Below are 24,284 nucleotides of genomic sequence, written 5' to 3'. Positions count from 1 at the left end.
TAAAAAACACTGTTAACACTTATTTCTTTCATTTGTTTCATATTCTGAATAAATACATCATTTTCCTAATAAAGCTTTGCGAAATCTTAAAGATTGTTATGGTAAACATGAGAGGTTTTGGATTGCTATTTCAAAAATGAACCTATTTATCTAATATAAACAAAAAAGCTGCAGAAGTTCATGGACATGAAGCATGTAACAGTCTTGTTTGTGCAAATTCAGCTGGGTACCTTTGGAAACTCTGAGTTTTGAAAGAATGCTCCACTGATATTTAACTACTTCACCATCAAATGGCCCCTTCCATATTGATCTACAATGTACTTTCAAAACCAGCTCGATCAAAACCCAGTAGGGACTCCATACTGAAAAGTAGACAGCTAATACTCAGACCAAACAGTCTATGCCCAAACAAGATATCTGTCCTTTTAACAACAGTTGCTATAGAATTTTCCTCCCCTTTCATAGCTTGCCACACACAGCAGGCATTTTTCACTCCAAGCTACATTCGCAGTTTAAGAAAGCTATTTATGCAGACCTCAACGGAACAGGAAAGTAGTGATCTAAAACTGTGCGCAAGGGTTTTAGAAGGAAAGGTAGTGTAGCTTAGAAGGCACGTTTAACAAGAAGTACTAACATTTCAACTGTTTCAGGAAACATACTTTTCTAGCACAAGATGACTCATACTGTTTGTATTATTGCTTTAATTGGAACAGTTTCACATGGCAACTCTTGTTTAATACAAAATGGGTATATAAGATAGGTAAAAATTCCTCAGTGTTTTATCATTTATCAAAGAAGTCCATTTATAAGCATCATTCTTACTTTTATATGAAAATTCCTTTCTTTAAAATCAAAGAAGTAAAAAAGATGAAATTTCAGCTGTTGGCCTGACAGTGAAAGACAACTATCCAGGAAATACTGAGTATGACCTAACTACATTCTCTACTCATGATGTTAACAATTAAAACTACAAACAAACTGCAAGATTTGCCTGTTTCTTGCCATCCACCTAATCAAAGATTCAGAAGAGCTGATATTTCTTGCAGTTACAATTAGGCCCTTCTAACACCGCTACTAACACCTATATTCAATAAAGAACCATTACAGTTCTTAATATAAAATTAACAGTATGGCTTTTGACACAGAAAAAAAAAGGTTCTTAGAGAAGAGGCATAACAGGTATAGAAGGGTGGTTCTGTATTTAAGCACAAGCTACATTCTGGCATTTTACTACTCTCTTTTTCTCTACTCCCCTGTAATTTTTATGCCTAACTTGAGTTAAAAGTTGTCCAATTGCTCAAGTTAGTTGTGTCCTCAAAAGATTTCATTTTGAAACTCAATAATGACCCAATGATAAAATTAATCTCTGTTATGATTTTTCCTCTTCTACCCCAAAATCTCACCAACCTTTTACTTTCCAGACATAGTCAGTGAAATACTGACTTAAAGATTTTTTTTTGCACCACTCACTGTTTCGTTATCTGACTATATTGCATGCATTTAATGGGGGAAAGAAAAAATCTAGTCTTTGCTATAATCTACAAAGTTTGCATAAGTTCATTTGTAAGGTTCATTTTCCCCAGCCACCATAGCACTGCTAAAATGTTTGACTGCTGTGGTTTACAACTTCAAGGCTGCCTGAAAAATACCCACAAAGAATATGTGAAGTAAAATAGCTGGAAAGGAACACAATATTGCACATGCACTGATTGATAAAGCAAAACAAACGGCATAATTGAAATCTCTGCATTTAACTCCCACCTTCGTGTGTTCTGGAACACGCAATATTATTCTGTAAGAAATTCCCAAATGTTGGACAAGCTAAAGAAATCGGGAGCAACAAAAGATTCAAGGCTAAGTTGTGACTAGACAAAATAAAAATCATTTCAATATGTATATGCATCTACACGGTTTGAGGACACATCACAACGCTCCAATCCTTGCAGTGTCACAGCAGGGACAGACTCTTGTAACCAAAGCTCTTCATGGTTACTGACATTAGAGATTGTACAATGGCTACTACTGCAACTGCTAGCTGGCTAGCACAACAAGACACTGATATTGCACTGAGGAGATTTTCTTTTGAATACATTGATTCTTTTTTAGAAATTTATCAAGTAAGAAAGTCAATAAAGATAAAAATCTGTTTTATATTTTCTTTTTCTCTTCCCTATCAAAATCTTGGAATGGTGATGGGATATTAAAACAGGCTGTAAAAAGCAATATTTTCAGACACTCTTCAACAACCATGAATGAAGCAGATTCCTTCTGTATTAAAGTAAACCAGCAAAATACCTCCAGCCATTGTAGACATTTATTGGACAACACTAAAATAAATAATAATAAATAAGAATCATATAGATCTAGACACTCACATTCTGGAAAGCCAGGTCCTTATAGCCAACTGTACTGACTTGCTAATTTCTCTGATTTCTCTAATTCAGGGTCACTGTTAAATCACACAAAGCATCTATTTCTGCTTTTCTTGAAAACTTTGCTGATTTTTCTTATTTATTACACACACAAAAAAACATTATCACCTATATCCATTGCATGTCATATTTCCTGACAGTATTCAAGTAGTCAAATTTTCCATATGGTCTTTCAGAGTCCCATGAACTCCTTTCAAGACCCCCGAAGCTTCCCGTTTTCCCTTTCACCAATCACATTATTTTCAATAATTGCTAGACGTTTGTTCAAGACATATTGCTACACCAAGGAGAATCTGTCCTATGCTGAAAACAAACAGTTGCACAGAATGAGTGTTCAGTGTGATGAACAGTGTTTGGAATGAAGAGAAGTGTTGGATGAGTACAGACACTATCAAAGCTGTTCTTTACTCAAAGTGAATATTAATGACAGTTGTTTCATGTTTCAAGTTAAAATCATACAGAATACCCCGCTGCAAATACAGTAGTCCACTTGAACATATTTTTAAACATACAGGCAAGTGATAACTAACCAAACATTATTTTATTCTTCACTAGGATGCTTATGATCCTAAAAATGGTATCTTATAGCCTCCTGTTTCTTGATTCTGAAAATGCAACAAGCTTATTTACAGCAAAAGTATTTCCAAATTATCTAGAAAATATTTTAAATATATTCCTCACAAAGTTTTGGTAGCAGAATAGTACTCGAGCTCTAAAATCACCTTCCTAACTCTGTTTAGATTTTCTTCATTATATATACCATCATGGACTCCAAGGCAAAGTATAGTATTTTCTTTGCAATAACAATTTACGTATCCTGAGTGACATGACAAACATTCCCAATACAGTCAAATGAGACTGGATTTCTTGAACCTTCTAATTTATAAAGGTACCAAACTTAGTTCAAAAGGCTCATGTAAAAATCAGCTGAACTATCACGGAACAGCTCCTCTTACTCTCTATTGGTCTGGAGCAAGTTCAGCTCCCAGTAAGTTTTTTTTAAAATCACAAACATTCTGTAAAAAAAATTATTTAAAACAGTGTGAACACAACTCAATTTTTTTATTTATAATATTTTCAATATATTTACGCTTGGCCTTTGGACAAGTTGATGCAAATCTGAGTTAGGCTGACACTTGCAAGCATAATTCTGCTAAAATATTCTGAAATAACATATCTTATAAAAATATTTTTGTAAAAGACCATGATTTCATAACTATTTTCTTATATGCAGTTGGCAAGCTAAGAAAAATATAATAGTCAAGAAAGAATGATGCAGAAACACAGATAGCAAAGGTCACTTAGACATGTGCGCCAGCAGAAGCGATGCATGGTGCACTACTTCCAATACAATGCAAATGCAGACATCTCAGATACAGCAACAGACACGCTAAAATAAAATGGAAAGCAGAGCTGAATTCAATGGAGATGCTAATCAGAATGCTGAAGAACTTATGTTCTGTTCAACAAACTTACCATGAAGGACAGACTCCATCCTATTTCCAATCAGAACAAAGGTTAAGAACATCAGCCAGACTGACATCATTTTGCTTGGATATACTGACTGTAGTGTAAGACAATTTTTGACACAATTGCTTGTAACATAAGCCTATGTGGATTGACAACCAACGTCTTCATCTTTGAACTAAGGGACAAATTAGATAACCCCTTTCTGCACAATGTCAAGTAATGCCAATATGGAATAAACTGTGTCTGTTTCGTTGAAAAGATCTATTTAAATGTAATTCATACTGTGATGTCCTTCAGCAATTCTGAAAACAGAATAATTTCAGTATCATATGTAAAATAAGGTTCCATATAGAAAGAAAACTATAATGTCTGTCAAACACAAATTCTTACACTAAACCCTTAAACATTTCCACGTGGGTTACTTTTTAATCTCAATAGTTGTCTGAAGCTTCTTAGTGGCGTAGACAGCAAGGGTGTAAAATGCTCATGGCAATAAAGCCTACGTGAAAGAGAACTACTTGGGTAGGAGGCAGACCTTATTTAATGCCTTAAGAACGATCACTTTTCTCCTGCCAAATCTCAGTATCTGACTGAATCATTCTGTATTTAGACCAGCCTTGATTTTTAAAACAGTAAAAAGCCATGTTCTGAGACTCTGATTCAGTCAGTGTCATCTCAATGCACTTTTATCAGATGGAACTACTGTCAGGAGTTTGTAAATATCATAGGAAAGTAATTTTAATCCACATGTTGTTTCTGATAAGTAATTTTATGATCCATGAGGCTCAATATGTGCCACCTACATACACCAGAAAGGATGAAAGCCTGAAACACATTAACTAAGTACCACCAAAACCTCAGAAAGAAAAGTTCTGAGGCTCTGATGGGATGAACTGGGTTTTCATTTATCCTGTCTTCTCAGTGGAATAAAGGTAAGTGTATTAATGTAGAGATACACATTTGAATCATCATATCTGGCATCTGCTAGAAAATAAAGAACTTCTGGCTTCAAACACAGCAAAGTATCTGGACCTGTATAGTGAAAAATTACTGAGTCTCTGAAAATCACAGCCTCTACAGTTCTTCAGTACATTAAATAAGGTCAGCTGTAAACACTTCCCTTAGTATAATCAAATTTCATACTAAACAAGTTAGAGAAGTTACACAAATACATTTGACTTTGGACAAGAATTCATTTTTCAGTACAATTCACCATGAGGAGGTAGTATTGTCTTCTGAATTGCCAACATATTCTGAGCTTGGAGTAAGGTTTAAAACAGCTGATTTGAAATGTTCCAGACTGAGATAATATTTCACATTTCCCTTGCAAAAGAATGAGCACTTGTAAATTAACAGAATAAAGAAGTTGTCTTACTGGTTTGTATCTCAGCGCATCTCTGTAGGATCCAAACAGTGATGCCTGTGCCCGAAGAAACGCCTTGGCTACTCCGTCACCCGTAGCTGTAGACTGCTTTTTCAGTTTATTTTTCAGGGCCGAGACCTGCATGACAGAGTGGAACAGTTAAATTAACACCTCAGAAATTGGTACAGCGAGGTATGAACCCAATCAGCAGGCAAACCATGGTGTCTACAGGTCAGCCAAAAATTCATCCTCCTCCTTGATAGCTTATCTTTTTAACTGCAAAGAGCACCTGCTGCTCTGTTAATTGAAACGAAGGCAGGGGATGATGGTAGAGTGCTAATGCAAATTGGTTACGCTCTCTTTTTTTCCCAAGGCCTCTTGACATAAATAAGCTTAATTATTTTACAGTAAACTGCATGTGAGCCACTCTTCTGCAGATCTTTTTCAACCATAAATTTTGCCTTCTCATTTTGAATAAAGACTGTGAGGATTTTTTAAATTTATATGTCAAAGGATTGTTTTTTAGGACTCCCGGATGCTCACTTGCAATTCAGTTATAGAGGTGGTTTTTTTAAATATCAAATTACAATCTTACATCATTTTCTCATGCACAACAGGGGTATCTGCTAGGAGTATCTAACAATGGGAAAAGTTTGATAAATTCAGTGCTACACTGTCTCTTGAATTGTACTTGAAAATAAAACATGTGAAAGGGGAAAAAAAGAGATAACTGACAATGCATTTGTAGCTTGAAATAAAAAGCAAGAAAAAAAAAAGCATATTTAATATTGTGCTTGACTTTTTTTTTTTTTCTTAAAAAGATCTATCTTTTCATAGCATAGATAGTCATTTATTTGGAGATATTCCAGAACAAAAGTATATCCTCAACCTGGAACTGCTGCAATACTCTTTAAAGGTATGTGAAATTACATCCAGTTAGTTTTATTCTCCTAATTACAGCCATGAGGCATATCTGGAGAAATAAGCCAATTTCAATTATGCTGTGAATACAAGTTCTTGCCTCCCTTTGTATTTTGACATAACCACAGCAGCAATATTTATGTCATTAAATGCTATACGAAGTAACACTTATACTTACTCTTTAACCAGAACACTATGAGCACATACCATCAGCAAAACATCTTCCATTCTTTCAGAAATGCATGCAAGAATGAGTATCTTTTTGTTTCTTATGCAAGCAGTCACGACTGTTCTTGTAGATGATGATTGTAATTGAAGTGTCAACCTAATTAACAACTAAACTTTGAATAATGCTAATGAGAACTGAACATGGCATCAGAGAAAAGACCGGCTCTACAGGTGATAAACCTTCACAGTAGTGACATTTTCCAGTGTAAAGTCACAGTTACTGTGATCTGATCAAAGAGAGAGACCCCCATTGGGTCCAATTATAACTATAGTTTTGAAAAAAGAATTATTGAGTTATGATGTTCATAATCTATGCAGAAAGGCCTTTACAGTATAGGTCTTTTCCCCATAGCTGTGATCTTTTCAATTTATATCCAAGCTCCATAGATCTAGATAAAAGTTTAGAGCCTGCTTCGTTTAGCCCATGGAAAGCATACACCAAGGCTCATTTATGTTTTTCCCTTGCACCTCAAAGGAAAGAAAAAAAAAAAAAAGAGTACAGTTCTTACTACAAAAAGCAGTTAGGGAGGTCAAGGTTGGAAAAACAAATGCATGTTATTTTCTTTGTTTCATGCTGTATTTTTATATTAAATTTTTAAAAAATTAGGTTTATTTAACTTTGGCACAAACAAATGAGGGATATACTTTGTTGAAGGGAAATCTACCTATCAAGTGTTAGCTCAGTTTCTCCAAAAGCAGAGAAAAGAATCTTCAGCCCTAGGGCACCATCTCTGTCATGATGAACAAAGCATCTTAAATATCTGAAAATTTCCTCTTCTCTCTTCTTTCTTGGAAATCTACTCTATTCTAAACTATATCCTGCATACACTGATATGAAAAAAAAAACAACCATGTATTGTTTCTTACCTTACACTAGTGTATATCTTGTAAAAAACATAAAACAATATTAAATTGTTAAACATTAAGAAAATATTAAATCTGGTATAGGTTGCATTAATTAATTACTGTGAAACAGTAATTAGAATTCAATAGTTTTTCAAAACAGGAACCATAATGTTTATTTTTTAAAACAAAACGAATCCAATGCCATCTCTTCAAATAATAAAGAATAACTTTCATAAATAAATTTCATAAACTGAAATTTAATTCACCTAATGCTTTGGAAAATACTTCTCAGTTACCAAGCCAGGTATTTCCCAAAGGCACATGTCACCTGGTGTGACATGATCAAATGATAAAGAGTGAGTTTCAGAATTCTATCTTGTATTCAAATTACTTCATACTTTCAGCAGTACTGTTCTAAACAGGCATGAGTTCATATGATATGTTGATCCAGTCCTGACTATCATTACTTTTAGGACTGTTCTCAAATCAAGCGAAATGCACCATACAGTGCAATGGGGAACTGGGAGCACGTGATCTTTCTCCTTACAATCCAGCTTCAGGGTCACTCAAGCAGAAGAGGCACAAATTCTTCTTCGCCTGAATTCTGCAGCAACATGTCTGTAACAGTTTAGTATCAGTTTCAACAGTGACTAAATCAAACCACTCTGTAAACTGTCATTTCTGCAAGTCTAATCTCAGCATAGGCTCTACCTATGCATACGTACATAAACACACAATATTGTCACCAACAGCAGGACGTTAACTTTGTCAGAAAAGAATTTTCTAGTGGAGCAATACTAATGGAAACAGGAAAAATAAAACAGTCAGTTAGAAAATAGACGTCACTCCAACTTGTGTGAGATCACTTGTTTCTGTGTTCATCAGCATTTAGTGCCATTCCCTTCTGATGGATAAATAGTTGAACACTCCTCGTGTCATTCTTGGAGGCAGGGGCACAATGAACACAATTAACCAAAATCAAGAATAAGGAATGGGTGTATTTCAACTGAAAGAAAAAATCATTGGCACATTATTAGTTCAACAACACTAAGAACATTCCAATGAACTGAGCTTGAAGGCAGAGGCCTCCAGCACAAAAATGTGCAAGAACGATGCACTGTCAGGAATGCAATACCAGGCTGCCATCCTGGAGCAATTTCTGGCCACAGAATGATTATACTGGAGTTTTAAAAGTTTCTCCAAGCCTGATTTCTCAAGCAGCACAGCTGGAGTCCTTGCTGAAGTGCTCCAAGCACCCTCGCAGTCTGCTTGCTCAGGTTTCCTGCAAGGTGAAGTCATCAAACACCAGCATCAAACTACCAAGAAACAGCAAAGCCAGGCTGCCACTTGGGGTAGTTGCCCGCAAATCCTCCCAGCTCCAAACTTTAACTAGACAGACAGTGACAGTGCAGTTACTGCACTCGGTGTCACACGTACAGACATGAGAATGAGTGCTTTGAACTCCTTGTACGGGTTTGGTACACAGCAGGTCCATGATCACTTACAACCTAAAACTCCTTTGGGTGATGCAATAATGACAGAACAAATCGCTCCTAACATTTCAAAGGAAATACACAGCACTGATACAAAGCCAAAATATGCCTCAGTGGCAACTTCACTGGTTTTTGTTGGGTTTTTTTCTTATATATGTTTTTATCTTTTTACCTATGATTAAGAATGCCAGACCTTTCTTCTCCATTTCTTTCAATGACTTAAACAGAAATAGCCTTTTAAAAAGTTTAAAAATAAAGACCTAGAAACAAATCACAGTTAGAATGCTGTTAAGACTTTTTTTCCTGAGAGTCACTTAATGATCTGTCTCAGAAATGGTACTATTAATTTACACTACAAGCAAACTGTTTTTATCTTCTCCTAGCAACTGCTTCTTGTAGGAAAGTGACTTCATTGGGCTGTTAAACACTACCAGTGAGTGAAGAGCAATCCAAGCTTTCTGAAGGTTTAAAATCAATAGAATAGTTTGGGGGAGGTTTAGGGAGTCATAAGGTTGGTATGTGGTTTTGCCCTCATACATATGACATAACTAAAAAGTGCCAAAACATATTGTGTTGCTTGCTGAAAAGAAGCCTTTTTTTTTTTTTTTTTTTAAAACTAGTCACCATATATCCTTTAATTTCCAAACACAGTTAACTGATCAGAAACGAGTCATGACTAATATCTCTTTAATATTCATGCAAGTGAAATAACGGGACTGCATAAAAAACGTAAAAAAGAATCAAACTCATATAACTATTAATCAATCCCTTCCTCCTGCAAAAGCATAAGCATGCATATAAATTTTAGCATGTATGGAAGTATTTGAAAGATTTGTGCCCTAATGCAGAACCACACTCTGTACTTCCCAATGACTATCACACTGAAAAGAGATACAGGGGTATTTCTTTAGTGAGTGACATTTGCCAGGCTATAACATCATTTCTCAGTGTTCCATCCAATCCGGTGACTGTAAAAATACACTTCCTGTAGCAAGACAGTAAGAAGATGGTGGAGAAGAGAAACAAACAACCAAAAATCTTAAAAGAAAATGGAGTTTGAGTTTATTTTTATCAATATTGTTAAGGAAAGGGTTTCTCAACACTTATCTACACACAGCATCTCAGACAGTCCTTCAGCATGTACTAAAAATACTCTTCCTCTATTCAAATGCAAATGTTTTCCAAAATAACTGCATTTTTCTATCTGATAATCAAGCTTCTAAAATTAGATCTAGGTTCAAGAGAATCTCAAGCACCACATTTGAGATTCAACATAGATATCTATTTCATACTGCTGCAAATATTGCATGCTGCAGTGGTATTATGAGAGATAAAATATGAGACATTTAAAAATATTTTTCATTGCACTACTAAACACTGAAGAACTGAAGATGTTTCTTTCCAACACTGTGTTTTCAGGAATAACTTTCAGTCTCGGTAATTATTTTCCAAAGCAACTGTTAAATTTTCTATGTCAATTACAGCCACCTTCTCAAACACTACCTTCTAAACAGTGATGTTCACTGCCTAAGTTACGGTGTTAAAATAGTGCGACTTGCCTCAAAACCAAAGCTGAAAAAACACTGAATTCTGTATTGTATCACAGTCCATACACCCAACATGCTACAAAGCCCATGCAACTTTCAACAGCTCTGTAGATTTTACCATGGACAATATTTAACAAACACAGAAGATATAATAAACAGATAAAACCTATTGTTTTCTCAAGTTCACTTTTATAAAAGCTCTGCTTGAAATCCACAGTGATTTCAGTAAGCCTTTGTTGCTAAATATGCTATCCTGCATACTCCGAGGTTTATCTGAAAGAGCTCAAGTAGAGCAAAGGACTCGTCTTTTTCAAGAGTCAACCACAAGCAGGTATTGCACAATCAGGCACAAGGTTTACAAACAGCTACACATCTGTAGTTTATATTAATTTCTATACAAGCTTTCTTTTCTTACGGTATTACACTGTTAAGTGGCGATCAAAGTATTATTGCATTAGGAAATTTAGTCCTGCAGAAGTAGCTTATTTTCATCCTTTTTCTAATTAAAAAATAATAGAAAAATTAACAGCAAAATGATAAAATTTTTTAAAAAGTGTTCTTGTCAGAAGAGAGGAAAAGGCGGGTCTTTTCCCCCTTCTAAGAAAACAAAGGATTCCTGAAAGTCTTGCACTGATTTATTTTTCCAATTTTAAATACCTTAGGAGTAGCGGAACTGCTACTGGCATGGTAGTATTTCTAACAGTCAATAAATCTAAAATATTATGTGTGAATATTGGAATGAAGCCATTAAGAAGATTACAGCATGCAACACAGCAGAGGGTCCGCATGAAAAAAGGACTGGTAATTCAGGACAACTGTGACCACTGACCTCTGCACAGTCAAGACCACTGGTCAGTCTGACAGAATAATAGAGTTCACATGCATAGAAAGTCATCCAGCCTGTGACTATAATTTAAATACTTAAAAGAATGATTTAAAAATGCCTTTAAATCTTGGTTAATTTATTATGCAGCTTATTAGATAATGTCATATAGCAGTATTTTTCAATCTTAAATTTATCTTTAAAAAAACTCAGATTGGGGACACTTTACTAAGGTAAACTGTTAAATACCTATGCCAGAAGGACACATCCAAAAAGAGTGATCGAGAAAATAAATACTCAGTTTTCATCAGAGACAAGAAACAGTTTTAGAAAAATCTTTGAGAATATTATGTTCCTTTTGTTAGGCTGTTAATCTATCTGGAACCAATTTTTCGAAGGCATGCGTAGACTAGAGTTTCTTTTATATTTCCAGTTCTTCATCCTATTTTAACACCCTTCAGTGGTACCCCTTCTTATCATATTTTTTCATCAGAAGTTTTACCACCTTTGTACATAAGCTTATGAGTCTTATTTATATAGGCCAAAATATTTCACGTACGTAAGCATCTGACATTTGCTCTCATGTTTCAAGCCTAACATGTCACTTTGGCTCTGCAGTCCTACTTCTTACTATTTTAACCCAGATGTTAGCAGTTGAACTGTCCCTGATGAATACAGAAGGATAAGCATTCTGCCATTTTTTGTGCCAAAGCCTGGACTCTGTCTTTTGTTTGCAGATTTTCTAACTATAATTTTTGCTTTCCATTAATTTTTCATTAAATTGTTTTATATATTAAAGTATAGAAGGAGATTAAATTATTCAGAAGATTCATTATAAAATCCTAAAATAACTTCTGCGAGTATATTTTGCATAAAACAGTGCTGTTGTTTTCTTGTTGTGTTTTTTTTCCAGTTTTCTTCAGTGAAGAATAGACTTTAGTGAAGTCTGCACATTAGATAAAATTCACTAGCAATAGTAACATATGTATGTATATCCTGAGGGAGAATATACTCTTAAAATTACAAAGAACTGTAACTTCTACTTCTTTTCACACTAGCATATTCATTTAGAGACCACTTTGGTATGCATCTGTAAAATACACAAGAGCTTACATTCATTGCAGTTTCATTTCCACTGGTCCAGAGGACATCCAGCTACTCTGTGACCAATGATGTTGCCTAATTCTCAATTCTACATCTAGCTATTATTTGACAAGAGGGATGTACCTCCATGACATTATAACCTCAACCTTTTACACTGAATACAAGGTCAAGTAAAATTACCAACACAATGGAAAAAGATTCATTTTTTTACTTCACTTGTTATACTCTCATGAATTACAGTACATTGAATGTTTTTTTATAATCAGTTTCTTATACATCACTGAACTGCAGTTGATTCTGAATCAAGAGGAAGACTGACCAGACGTGCTACAAAAAGTCTAGGTTTAAGTGCTATTATAATCAAAGGGGACTTAATAAAATTAATGTAATCATCAAGAGTTTGATTTCTATTGTTTCAAATACATACAAGTTATCAGCAAAAACAAAGTATGTAGTGACAAAAATAGCAAGTCACATCAGCTCCTTTCTTTGATTACGACAGTTTGTTTTTGTGATTTACAATTTCAGAAAACGTAGCCCTTTGATTTCAAATTTTGATATAAAATTCTTTGTGCTGACAACAGTTTGTGCATCTATAAGTAAATAATCAAAACAGTGAATTCAAAATAATTTTTTTTCAGAGCTCTGCTGGGGAACACAAGGTAAGTGAATTTCGTGACTATATAAAATGTTATACAGAACATGTTCCCCTATAGGCAATAGGAAAAAAAAGGAGGGGGAGACCCTCTGCAAGATCAAAGTCCAGAAAGAACTGGCACTTAATTTATCATCCTTTACAGACAAAAGACAGTTTTCGTCATTTCAAAAGGATCAGATGTCTTTTATGACAAACTGGGTTTGCAGTTTAATTTACAAATAGAATTCTAAGTAAGCAGTCTTTGCTCTGCCAAAGCAAATGACAAACAGTATAGGTTTTCATTCGTGCAGCCCTCAGCAGGATAGAAGAGATTAAAAAAAAAACTGAAATAATTTAGAGAAAACAAATAAATGTTTCAGAAAGTTGAAGAAGATCAAAGCCTGAATTTTCTGACCCCAACTGTACGAGCATTTCTTATTATATTGACCAGTGCCATCAGATCATTAATTAAAAGGAAAACGCTGGCAGGTGGCAGGGAAGGAGAAGCCGATAATTGGCCCCCTTCTTCTTTTTGCCTTCAAAAACTCTCTCGTTCTTTTGCAAGACATGCCACTAGGCAGACAGAAATGCCTACTTTGTAATATAATGATTAAGATGAGATGAAGAGACTCTCGCGTTTAGAGCAGCTATGCCTAATGAATGCAGCTAGCTTTATAATTATGATCCTACTTTTACAATAAGAAATATGATTTTCCATTCAACATCCCCTCAACTGTCAGAAATGTAAAATATCAAATATAGGGGACTACATTTGCTGCTTTTTACCCCCTTATTTCTTTTACAGCAGTTAGCAAAACCATGCAAAAATAGCAGCTCTATAAAAGAGAAACCCCAAGAAACATCTGTAAGACTCACCACTTCACCGGGTAGGTTGTTCAGGTCATTAAAAGGGTTTTCTAGATTGTTTGTGTCAACATTTAGCAAAACCACATCTTCCAGTGATCTATTTTTCACTCTCTGAAAAGAGAAAAAAATAGCAAAAAAAATTTTACTATGGCATCCTCCTTTAAGTGCATTTTTACTATTAGTATTAGAAATTATGATTTTACAAAAAATAATACTGGCAAAGACAAGGTTGACCTTTGACATGTAGGATCTGTGAATTAGACACAGGAGCCAAAGATTAACAGAATACTTCATTCTTGTCGTACACTATCGTTATAATAACCTCTGAAATATAAGAGCATTCAATAAATTAATTCCTGAAAACAAAATTATTTAAAACAGTTAAGCATAATATTATATATATATACCACACTCACACCTTTTAAAAACATTTCATTCTTTCATATTTGTGAAAATTAGATGGGATATCAATCATATAACCGGAAGAAAATAGAGCAAAGTAATTATTTTCAGATTTAAGTCCCAGGCATGTGATCATGTGATGTCTACTAGTATCTCAAAATATATTCTTTTGTCACTGGACTTGATTAACAGTTATGAATTAAACAATTTATTCCTTTAAGAGAGCAGGTTTTTAAAACGCATATAAAATTCTTCATGTATGGTCCTACAATAATATGCAATATTATGGGTCAGAAAATAGTATCAGGATTTCAGTGATTTCCTTTACAGAGACTATTTGTTTTGTCGTTTTCTGACTAAATAAAAATCCTAGTCAGGACATTACAATCAGTGCACATAGATTATAGGAGCTTGGTCAATGAGAAAAGAATATTTTGCCTACAATTAGGAAACATAAAAGTGCCAGAAGTTCAGACAGGAAGAGAACTCATTGGTTTAGCAAATGTGAATTCTTCCTCAGAAACTGCACTAGTAGAAGAATAAAACAGTTCCTAGATCAATTACCTATACTGCATGATATTCATGTTACACACATAGACAGACCTACCTATGTCATCAAACAGGAATAGGAGGAGACAAAACAATTTGTTTTTTTCTATGACTCAGCTACTACTTATCACTCATGTGAGATCCGCTGTTTTGTTATATGGTTAAGTCTGAAAAGGCTTTTGGTTTTTGACAAAATTTTCTGTTTTGTAAAATAAAAGTTATAAATTTTATTAGATGAATGCTGGACTCCTATTTATAGTGGGAGAAGAATGGAAGTCAGCTGCTAAATCAGAGGGATGCTGACTTTTACTTGATGATGACCCAGAAATAAATTTAATTACTATTACTGGAAAGATCTGAAATGCTGTTGAACTTCTAATAAAAGCATAAAAAAATAGTATCATTGAGATGTTAATACAGAAACAAATCATGATGTAGAGCTTGCATTTTTCAAGACAGCATTTCAAAAGCATCATTCCAAATAGGGACAATTTCAACTTCTTAAAACACTGAAGCTTAATGTCTGTAATTCTGAGCTAATAATTGGGGACATTTCCTGAAGCATTTCCATTGAAATTATTTATGGTACACACATGTCATACTTATCACTATTGAGAAGGGTATAAGAAACTTACCTCTATTAAGCTTAAGTGGACACCAATTAGATAAGGCATAGGTGCACTGAAGAAAAAAAAGACAAAATCCAATTATCTTTTAGCTACAGCAGCATTTGTGGATTAAAACATTTAAATTGTTAGCTTATTTGGCCTCCAGGTAACATTCACTGTGTAAGCCTGTATTAAGCGTATACTCTTGAATTTTTTACTAGCTGAGAGGAATTATTATCATTATTACAATGAAGCACAGATGACCACAAAATAAAGGACACTGGTCCTAACTGAGGAATTACAAATGAAATGATGCGTAAGGCTTCCTAACATCCGGCATATATAACTTCAATGACTACTGTATGGCCACTATAGTAAAAGCAATTCTATCCTAGTGAAAAAATTGTCCATCTCCAAAAGCACAACAATTTTCAAATGCCATTCTAAAGAATATGGTGTCAGTGAGCAGTGCTCATATAATAACTCATGTAACATCTTATATGACCCAAGATAGCAAGCTTATCATTTCCAATTTGCATGAGACAAGGAATCATTCTCCACAGAGCCTCTGCAACAAGACCTCCTGCAATATGAAAGCAATAAAGTAAACTGGTCAGATCCATTTTCATAGTTTTCGATAATGTTTGCTTCCTGCCATTAATCTGATAATACATTTACTATCCAGTGTTAAAGGAAAAAACACCAACAAAAATCATCATTGTGCTTTTTTATGCTGTGAATTTACTAAAAATATTCTCTCCAGAGAAGCGAGCAATAGATAGACCTGTTCAAGGAACTCTGTGGGAAATGAAATTCTAAGAGAGCAGAGAGAAAAATAAAAAATAAGGACAAAAAATAAATGAAGGCGAGACCTCTGATATGAACAGTGCATTAATCTGATCACCCAGCTGAGCTTAATGAGGCACAGACTACTCAGGGACCCACTTGCTGAGGACCAGGAGGGGCTTCCCTGGGCCACTTCCCGTGACCTCGGCAGTGCAGGCCCAACTCTGTAAGAGGAGCAAATGCAGGTGGCTACAGCCACAGATATTGTAGAAAAATCTGGGCACTCTATGGATTATCCAATTGTTCTCATTAGGAATGTTGAGTGAAACAAAAGAAAACAGAACAAAAAAAAAGTAACAAGTAACTGACTGATGAAAACAAGTTTAAAATATGTCTACACTATCAAAAATCAAATGTTTGGAGAGACTGCTCTATGCCTTGAGGACTTCCCTTCCAAAAAGGGAAATGAAGACTTCCACAGTATCTTATTCTTAGCCCAATACTGAAAATCTGTGACCATTTCAGCCAGGCTAGGGTCTTATGCCTCCCAGACTAAAGATAAATTACATGAAAACACAAATGGGTCTCTCTCCAAGAATGTGCCTGTACAGCAGATGCACATACATTCATATGTAGCAAGGAATTAGACAGCTTGAAGACACTATAATTTCAAGAGTGTCTGACACTAGGCAATATATTTGAGTGAACAAATGCGAGTGACTGTGGTTGGCGCGTAAGTGCAGATTCTTCTGCTGAATGCTGAGCAAAACAGATCCTCCTCGGGTTCATCACATCAGAGCACCTCAGTGTTACAAGTGACACAAACCGGAGAAACTACAATGAAAAGAAGTGCTATATCACCTATGTATTTCAAGCACAGTTTTCCAGCAGCTTCACTAGGCCTGTACTGACTTGTAGTAGCTGATGATTTGCTCCATTAATAAATCTGTCATTAGAAAGGGTAGCGTACAGAACAAAGCAACAGCTACGTCATTCCAATTTCAAAGCTAACAGAACAAAGCTAATTAGATAAACATACATTGAAAATGCAGGAAATAAAAAAAAGCAGGTATGAGAAGTCAACTTGATTTTCAGCAAAGAATTAGTTTCATCACTGCTGGACACTGAAGCCCTAAAACCAGTTTTGCAACATGTACACAAAGTTGCTTATTGTGGTAGTACTGGGAGCTGCTATACAGTTTTTCACCTACTTATGCAAGTTATTACAAAAAATGTTATTAATCTACAGCATCATTTCCTAAAATAATTATTATGTTACACCAAACATGCATGTTAATGGGAAAATAACTGCCCTATTCTCAGGAAAAGAGGCATGAATATATCCCAATTCAGGAGAGATCAAATCTCTTAAGAAGACACGCTACAATCCTAACTTGAATTTTCTAATTGCATTATGTGCTGAACACAGCATCAGTAGAACAGATGCTTTATCATCTACAGACTAAACTGTCATACACTCTTATAGCAGCAACTTAGTTTGCCAAGAAATCACACAAATTCGATAAAATGTGCTTTACCCTTTACACAAATTGATTTTATTCAAATATAACTACTATAAGAACGATCAAACTTAATTCCTCTGAAAGCTTTCCTGAAAGCCAGACCCTAACATGCAACCATATCATACAATGGCCTGAGTTGGAAGGGATCTCAGGGATCACGTTCCAGAGCCCCTGCCAGAGGCAGAGTTGCCAGCCACCAGGTCAATACTAGACCATGCTGCCCATCCAACCTGGCGTTAAACACCTCCAGTGATGGAGTACCCAAAACCTCACTGGGCAGCCTGCTCCAGCACCTCACCACCCTCTCAGTGAAAAACTTCCCCCGACATCTCATCACCATCTTCTCTCCCACAGTTTAAAACCATTCCCTCTTGTCCTATCACTGTCTACCCTTATTAAAAATTGATTTCCCTCCTGCTTATAAGTTTCCCTTTAAACACCAGAAGGCTATAATGAGATCTCCGTGCAGCCTTCTCATTTCCAGACTGAACAAGCCCAGCTCCTTCACCTTCACCCTGTCTTCATGGGAGAGGTGCTCTAGCCACCTGAGCATATTTGCAGCCCTCCTCTGGATCTGATTGTCTAGTACTTTGTTGTTCTTTAGAAAAAGGAACTGATGTCTCCTTTTTTTCATATGATTGTTCCAATTCTCACATTGGAGATGTCAGTAGAATTTAAGGCCAACATATGTTAAATGGGGAAAGAAAAATCAAGTCAATAGACAGTACTGCTCCCACACGGGATTCCAAACATATTCATAACCAGCCTGGATTGCACAACACTCCACACTGGTGGACTGTCAGTACATTTAAAGCTTGTCTTCACTTGAAATTGCTTGATAGAACCAAAGAGGTTTTTTGATTACAAAGTGGGTGAATTTAAGTGCAGATTTAACTCATCAATGCACTTTGCTTTTCTCACACCCACAAAACCCACCAGCCAAGCAGTTCAATTTTCTAAATTCTAACCCCTATAGAATTATATCATTTATCTTCAGGAAATTTCAAAAATGTATAGTTCAACTCATCACAAACAAAAAGGTGGATTTCTCACAAACATGTTGGATGATTAATGTGCAAAGCACGATGCAGGATCAGGTCCTGTACTTAGAGCAGTAAATTTACATGTATTTTATCTTTGTTTAAACACATTCATACTCCCTTCAAATAGCCAACATTATCAAAGAGATAATCCTCTGCTTTGTTTATTTTACTATCATTCCAGAATACTGCTAAGAAATTGAGTTAGTGGGAGACATCTCAAAGAGAAAGTTAAACAAAATAGTTTTTAAAGCAGGAAAATGCATTATGTTTAAGAGGAAAATAAGTGTTTTCATAATAGCAATTATTCTGTCCATGATATCAAAATGAAAATATACCAAAAAAAAAACAAAAAAACCCCAAACATTTAGGAAATTATTTAATTCACTTTTAATTGATCTTCTTGAACCACACACTAGGTCTGGTCTAAGAAATACTTTGACTCCATAAATTCATCAAGTTTTTCTAACCTTGCATACGATAAAGCTAACAGGAAAACATTTATTCACTGTTAGACACGGAAGTAAGAAGAAAGGTAAGTATTTTATGCTTTTATTACACTGTTCCAAACTACCTCTGAAAAAAAAAACAAAAACATTCAAACCAAACTTGATCAGAGAATCATAAATACATGACAATCTAATAAAAGTCTGAGTTACTGCTGCTGTAGTAAATTCATCAACTGTGCATTTCCTTCTGTGAAGTTTATGTTTCCATTTAATCAATATAAAGAAAAGGAAACTTTTTTCCTCCATTCTATTGTCACGCAGTAAAAGAGAAAAGAAGATATAAATGAGTTTTACAAGTTTAAGAAACTCCATGCTTCTTTTTAATGAGTAAAAACATTCTCAGGTCACACCATAACGACCTGGAATCTCAAGTATTATCATCATCACAAGCAGCTGTATACAGCATCTAACATTATTATTTCTGAAAACATCTTCTGTGCTCGGGAGGGCAAATAAAAAGTCTTCTAGCATTCAGGATGCACTCGGCAGGGTACAACTTAAATAGGGGTGTTGATCTGCCTTCTGAGAACAGCATTTATGGATGAGACTGAAGAATATGAAAAGCTTCTGGCAAGTAAGTTCAAGTAATACAAAAACTAAACAAATACATCCAAGCTATATCCCCATCTTGGTGCATTTTATCAAAGCTAGGAGGGAAAAAATGGGACTGAGCTTCTCCAGAAGAAAACTATCATTAAAGATGAAAGGCTTAGCTACTGTTGAAAGCAAAGCATGAAGGGGGTGTTTTTAAAAACAAAAAATAATATACAGATGAAGTACAGGAATCATCCCAGGCAAAGTTATACCATGGGCAGATATTGAAAACTTGAGGAAAAAATATCAAAGACTGAAGGAAATTTAATGAGAATTTCTTTCAAAACAAGAAGTTAGTTGGAGTGGGTGGGAGTTCAATCAAACATCAACAGGTTCCTGATAAGAAAAAAAAGCAGCCCTACAAGCACATAAACATAATTTATTTCTGCGAAGAAAAACTGTTAACAAAATGCTAGAACCAGGCTGGTACACATCTGACTTGGACTTGGGTATTGTATATAATACATTTTGATCTCTAAAATAGCTTTAAATGGTTCGTTTATTCACCACAGATTCCTAGCATCAATTTGAAGTGAAAGCCTCCAGATACTCTTGTATTAGTTCCCTAAGAAAGCTCATTTGGTAACATTTGGCACTACTGCCAACAGAAGTAAATATTTTCTTAGCCTGAAATCTTAAAATTCAAGTATCTGGAATTGAAAATTACCTCAGATTAGCCTGGTATAATGAGTAATGAATGACCTTCACAAAGGAAACATCATCCCTTGAAGGATCAGAAGTCACTCAAATCAGAAGTCAAACGTTAAAAAAAAATTTAACAAACACGTGAAGTCAGCTATGTAGACAGAAAAACATCAGAAGTAGTATTTGTTATCAGTTCCTACAATTAATTTGTTTTACATATAATACAGAGATTTAAGCAAATTTGGCCGTGTGTTGGACACGATCCTGAACCTGGTTGATGCTAAAGCACAGACACGGAATCATTCCTCAGACCTAAGAAAAACACTGATGCTTAAAAACACTAATGCTTAATTCCAGAAAGATCAGCCAGTGTTTTTCAAGTGCTGCAATCAGAATCATCTACCTGAAGTTAACGTAAACATTAAATAAATGAAAACCATAAAACTGTTGCATTCAACTAATTGAACATTAAAACTCTACCAATGAGACATGAACTGTTATTATAAGCATGATTCTTAGATGCTCTGCTGACTGTAATCAGGACAGTAATTATAAAACCACGTAAAGACATGATGAAATATCTCTGTTCAAGACATTATTGAGCACCGACTGAAGTGCTTACATGAATAAGACCCTGTGCATTTAGTCATGCAAGTAGATCTTGTTTTCATGAGTTACTTGGAATTATAAGACAGGCAAGAATCTCAGAAGCACAGACAACTGGTGCTACCTTACCAGCAGTAGTCCAGGAGATGCGGAGGAAGCACTGGGATGTAAATGTGCTGCCAATACATGGGATACAATAACGCAGCTGATGCATGAACACAAGCAGTTAACTAAAAAAAAAGAAAAGTCATATACATAGAATTAGCAACGAAAACAAAGATGAAAAATAAACAACATTTTAAAATAAATGTTTATGTTTGGAAGAAACTTCACCTCCTCAAGCCATGTATGATAGTATTTTTAATTACTTAACTATATCTACACATAAATCTAACATATGCACAGCATTCACAAGAAGTTGGACTGATGACTCAAATTCCAAGTCAGCCCTCCTCAGCTCATCTGAACAAGATCAGCACGCAGTTGTTGATGCTTGTCATGGTCAACAGTTGCAGGTATAGTCACACACACAGCCCAATTCTAAAATCCAGTTCTAAATCTGTCACTCTATTTCCAAATTACATTTGCAAAAATAAATTCACTCTATAGTGAATGTTCCCTGTGACAGTATTGCAACTGAGTTACAACTTTCAAAACCTCCTGCTTCTCTCTCCCAGTCCCTAAAACAGAAACTACAAGTCTGGCAGCCAGCATCACCAGAAGATGAAGAACTCCTTGGCCAAGAAAGGAGTTACAATCTGCTTCCATTCAAAATGGTCACATAGACATATCTGGTTTCTGTTGGTTTCTGTGCACTTTCAGTTTATTTTTTGCTTATTTTCTGGTTAATTTTCAAACAAAGCATCACTGTGGAATTGATAAGGAGCTACGTCTTATTCACTTCTTGAGCAAACAAAATAATGTGCAGTACATCATGAATTCAAATACTGCATTACTATTAGGGAATCAGTCCGTTTTATTTACGTTACTAAGTATCCACAGAATGAGAAAATATCAAGAACATGTTCAAAATGAGGCAGCCAATAACCACCATATAAAACACTACAAACCTGACAAAAAATTATATATATAAATTTACGTGTATATTAATGTGTATAAATACAGCCTCACTTGAGATCAATTGGAATAAAAACTGCTTGAAAACAAAAACAAAAATTAAGAAACTCAAGCGTGAGATTTAACACAATCTCTTATGGGTTTGGCAGGTTACACCCAGAGAGCACTTTCTGTAATTGATGCTATATTGTCCTTCTGCTTTTCTGCTTTACTTACCAGCATCGCCTAATGAAGGCTGAGCATGGAAGCACACACAAAGGGAATGCCCCACACGGAAGACTCAAAGCTTATGGAAGAAGACAAGGCTGTCCTAATGTTTTATATCACAACAAAATTACTGTCTGAGGTTAACTTGATTATTACTGCCCTTTTTTAGACGCGTGCTTTTACAGTAACAAAATGAAGAGCTAAAAATAAAATGTAAATCCTGCCCATGTAGCAAGTGCTAAAAAATTATGGATTTTACAGGAAAAAAAGCCCCTGTTGGTGAAACAGAACAGCAGTTAAAGCTCTCACACCCAGGCTGGCTTGGATAGTTACTCCTGTAAATAAAAATTACGCAGTAATTTTTAATGTATATTTTTACACTAAAAAGAAGAAAAAAAAATCATTACAATAGCACAGCAGCAGAAATCAGGGACAATTACAATTTGTGCAGCACAGTTTGCTCAGCACTCAGATTAATATAACACGATTAAATATGGAAAAGAAGAGGGTCTGAAAGCTCCTAAGGGATATCATTAGGGCAAATTGCCAAAGAATGAAACATGAGCCAGTCAGGAGAGCTGGAAGCTGCAGCAGTACCAAGGGACCGGAGAGCTCGACAGTTGGAGCTTCAGCGCGGTGTGAGCTGCGGGTTAAGGCGACGGGAGGCTGCTCGCTGACACGCGGGATGTCACCATTGACCGGCACGCGGCCCGCACCTGACAGCTCTGCTGCAGGAAGCCAAGGATATCATCATCCCCTACTTAAACTGGTCAGTTCATATTAACATTTCGTTTCCTAGCTTCACGGCAAACAGCTGCAATTACTCTCAGTTCAGACTTACCAAAAAGGCTGTTTTAATAATTAGAGTTTGGCAACTAAGAATTAATTGATTTGAGGGATGAAATTAATGAACACTTACCACTCTTCTACGTGGTAGGATTTAAGAGCTTTATTTTCAATTTTGTTCCCGCCAATGTTTAGTTGCTACTACTAACAGTGCAAATCAAGCCCAATATTATGAGTTTAGGTCCTTTAATAATTCCATATTCACTCCAAGTAATCATAATGCCCACATAATAGTCTTTACAGAATAGACATTTCAAATCACAATTGCCTATACAGAAATCAGCATGTAACTCAAATCACAGACTGAATTAAGCTGAGCATACAGTCACATGGGTGACCCTCCTCCTCTTAATAATTATTCTAAAATTAAGAATTAACGTGATGACACAATTTGAATAGAGATTTTTCTGTCTTAAGTATATCTGTGTTGCATTTCAGCACTTACTTTAGCAGAAAAAGGGGGCAATTCCATTAAAAACAGTAGTTTTATTAACTTTTGTTTCAGAATCTATATTTCTGTGTAGCACTCAGACTGACATTTAACATAAAAAAAGAAGAGCACTTCTAGCGGGAACAGTAAAGATTACTTATGCATCCACATTTTGCTCTATTGGCTCTCACCCTTATTTTCAATAACTTTCAATCTAATGTCTCATTTCTAAATTTCTATTTACTCTAATGCAGTATATTTCCACATATTTTAACATGGCAGGAATACGTTTCGGTTTCCTGCTGTACGCAGCCTGCAACACAAGCAGCTATGGGAGTCTGCTACTCTTCAAACCGCGTGACATTTTTAATACTGTGCCAACTCTGTCTTCAAGCAAATACTGATACAATAATTATGGATTTCATATCAAAACACGCTTTCTGGCAAATTTTCTTTTTAAGCGTTTCAACACTGAAAGGCACTAGCTATTTAAATAACATACCTTTTTAACTATCACACTATCACATACAAAGAGATGGAGATACAGAACACTGTACATCTCATAATAATGCTGCAAGTCCAAAGTAACCAGTTCAAGTGAATACACAGAGAGCATGCAGAACCCAGCTTCTTCTATGAGAGCCTGGAGATGACCAAGACATCACGCGATATGAGGAGAGAACATCTGATGGCAGCTATGCTTGGGAGAAAAGCCAGTAAAAGCAGGAATG

The 24,284-nt window shown here is 35.4% G+C and overlaps 1 protein-coding gene across 6 annotated transcripts in view; it reads right to left on the bottom strand.

The window, feature by feature from the left end:
* The window catches only part of DENND1B (DENN domain containing 1B), a 141,299-nt gene that overhangs the window by 37,852 nt on the left and 79,163 nt on the right, over positions 1-24,284 (bottom strand). For all 6 annotated transcript variants that reach the window (XM_085511129.1, XM_015869353.3, XM_015869351.3 and 3 more), the window contains 4 exons: positions 21,123-21,223; positions 15,318-15,363; positions 13,741-13,842; positions 5,278-5,403 (listed from right to left, as the gene is read on the bottom strand). In XM_085511129.1, coding sequence (XP_085367255.1) covers positions 5,278-5,403; positions 13,741-13,842; positions 15,318-15,363; positions 21,123-21,223 — 375 coding nt within the window. The remainder of the gene's footprint in view (positions 1-5,277; positions 5,404-13,740; positions 13,843-15,317; positions 15,364-21,122; positions 21,224-24,284) is intronic.

The sequence above is a fragment of the Coturnix japonica genome, chromosome 11, assembly GCF_054131305.1.
Source record: "Coturnix japonica strain WE chromosome 11, WE-NBRP24, whole genome shotgun sequence".
NCBI classification, from domain to species: Eukaryota; Metazoa; Chordata; class Aves; order Galliformes; family Phasianidae; genus Coturnix; species Coturnix japonica.
Note: the sequence above shows the minus strand (reverse complement) of the source record. Positions and strands in the feature narration are given on the sequence as shown.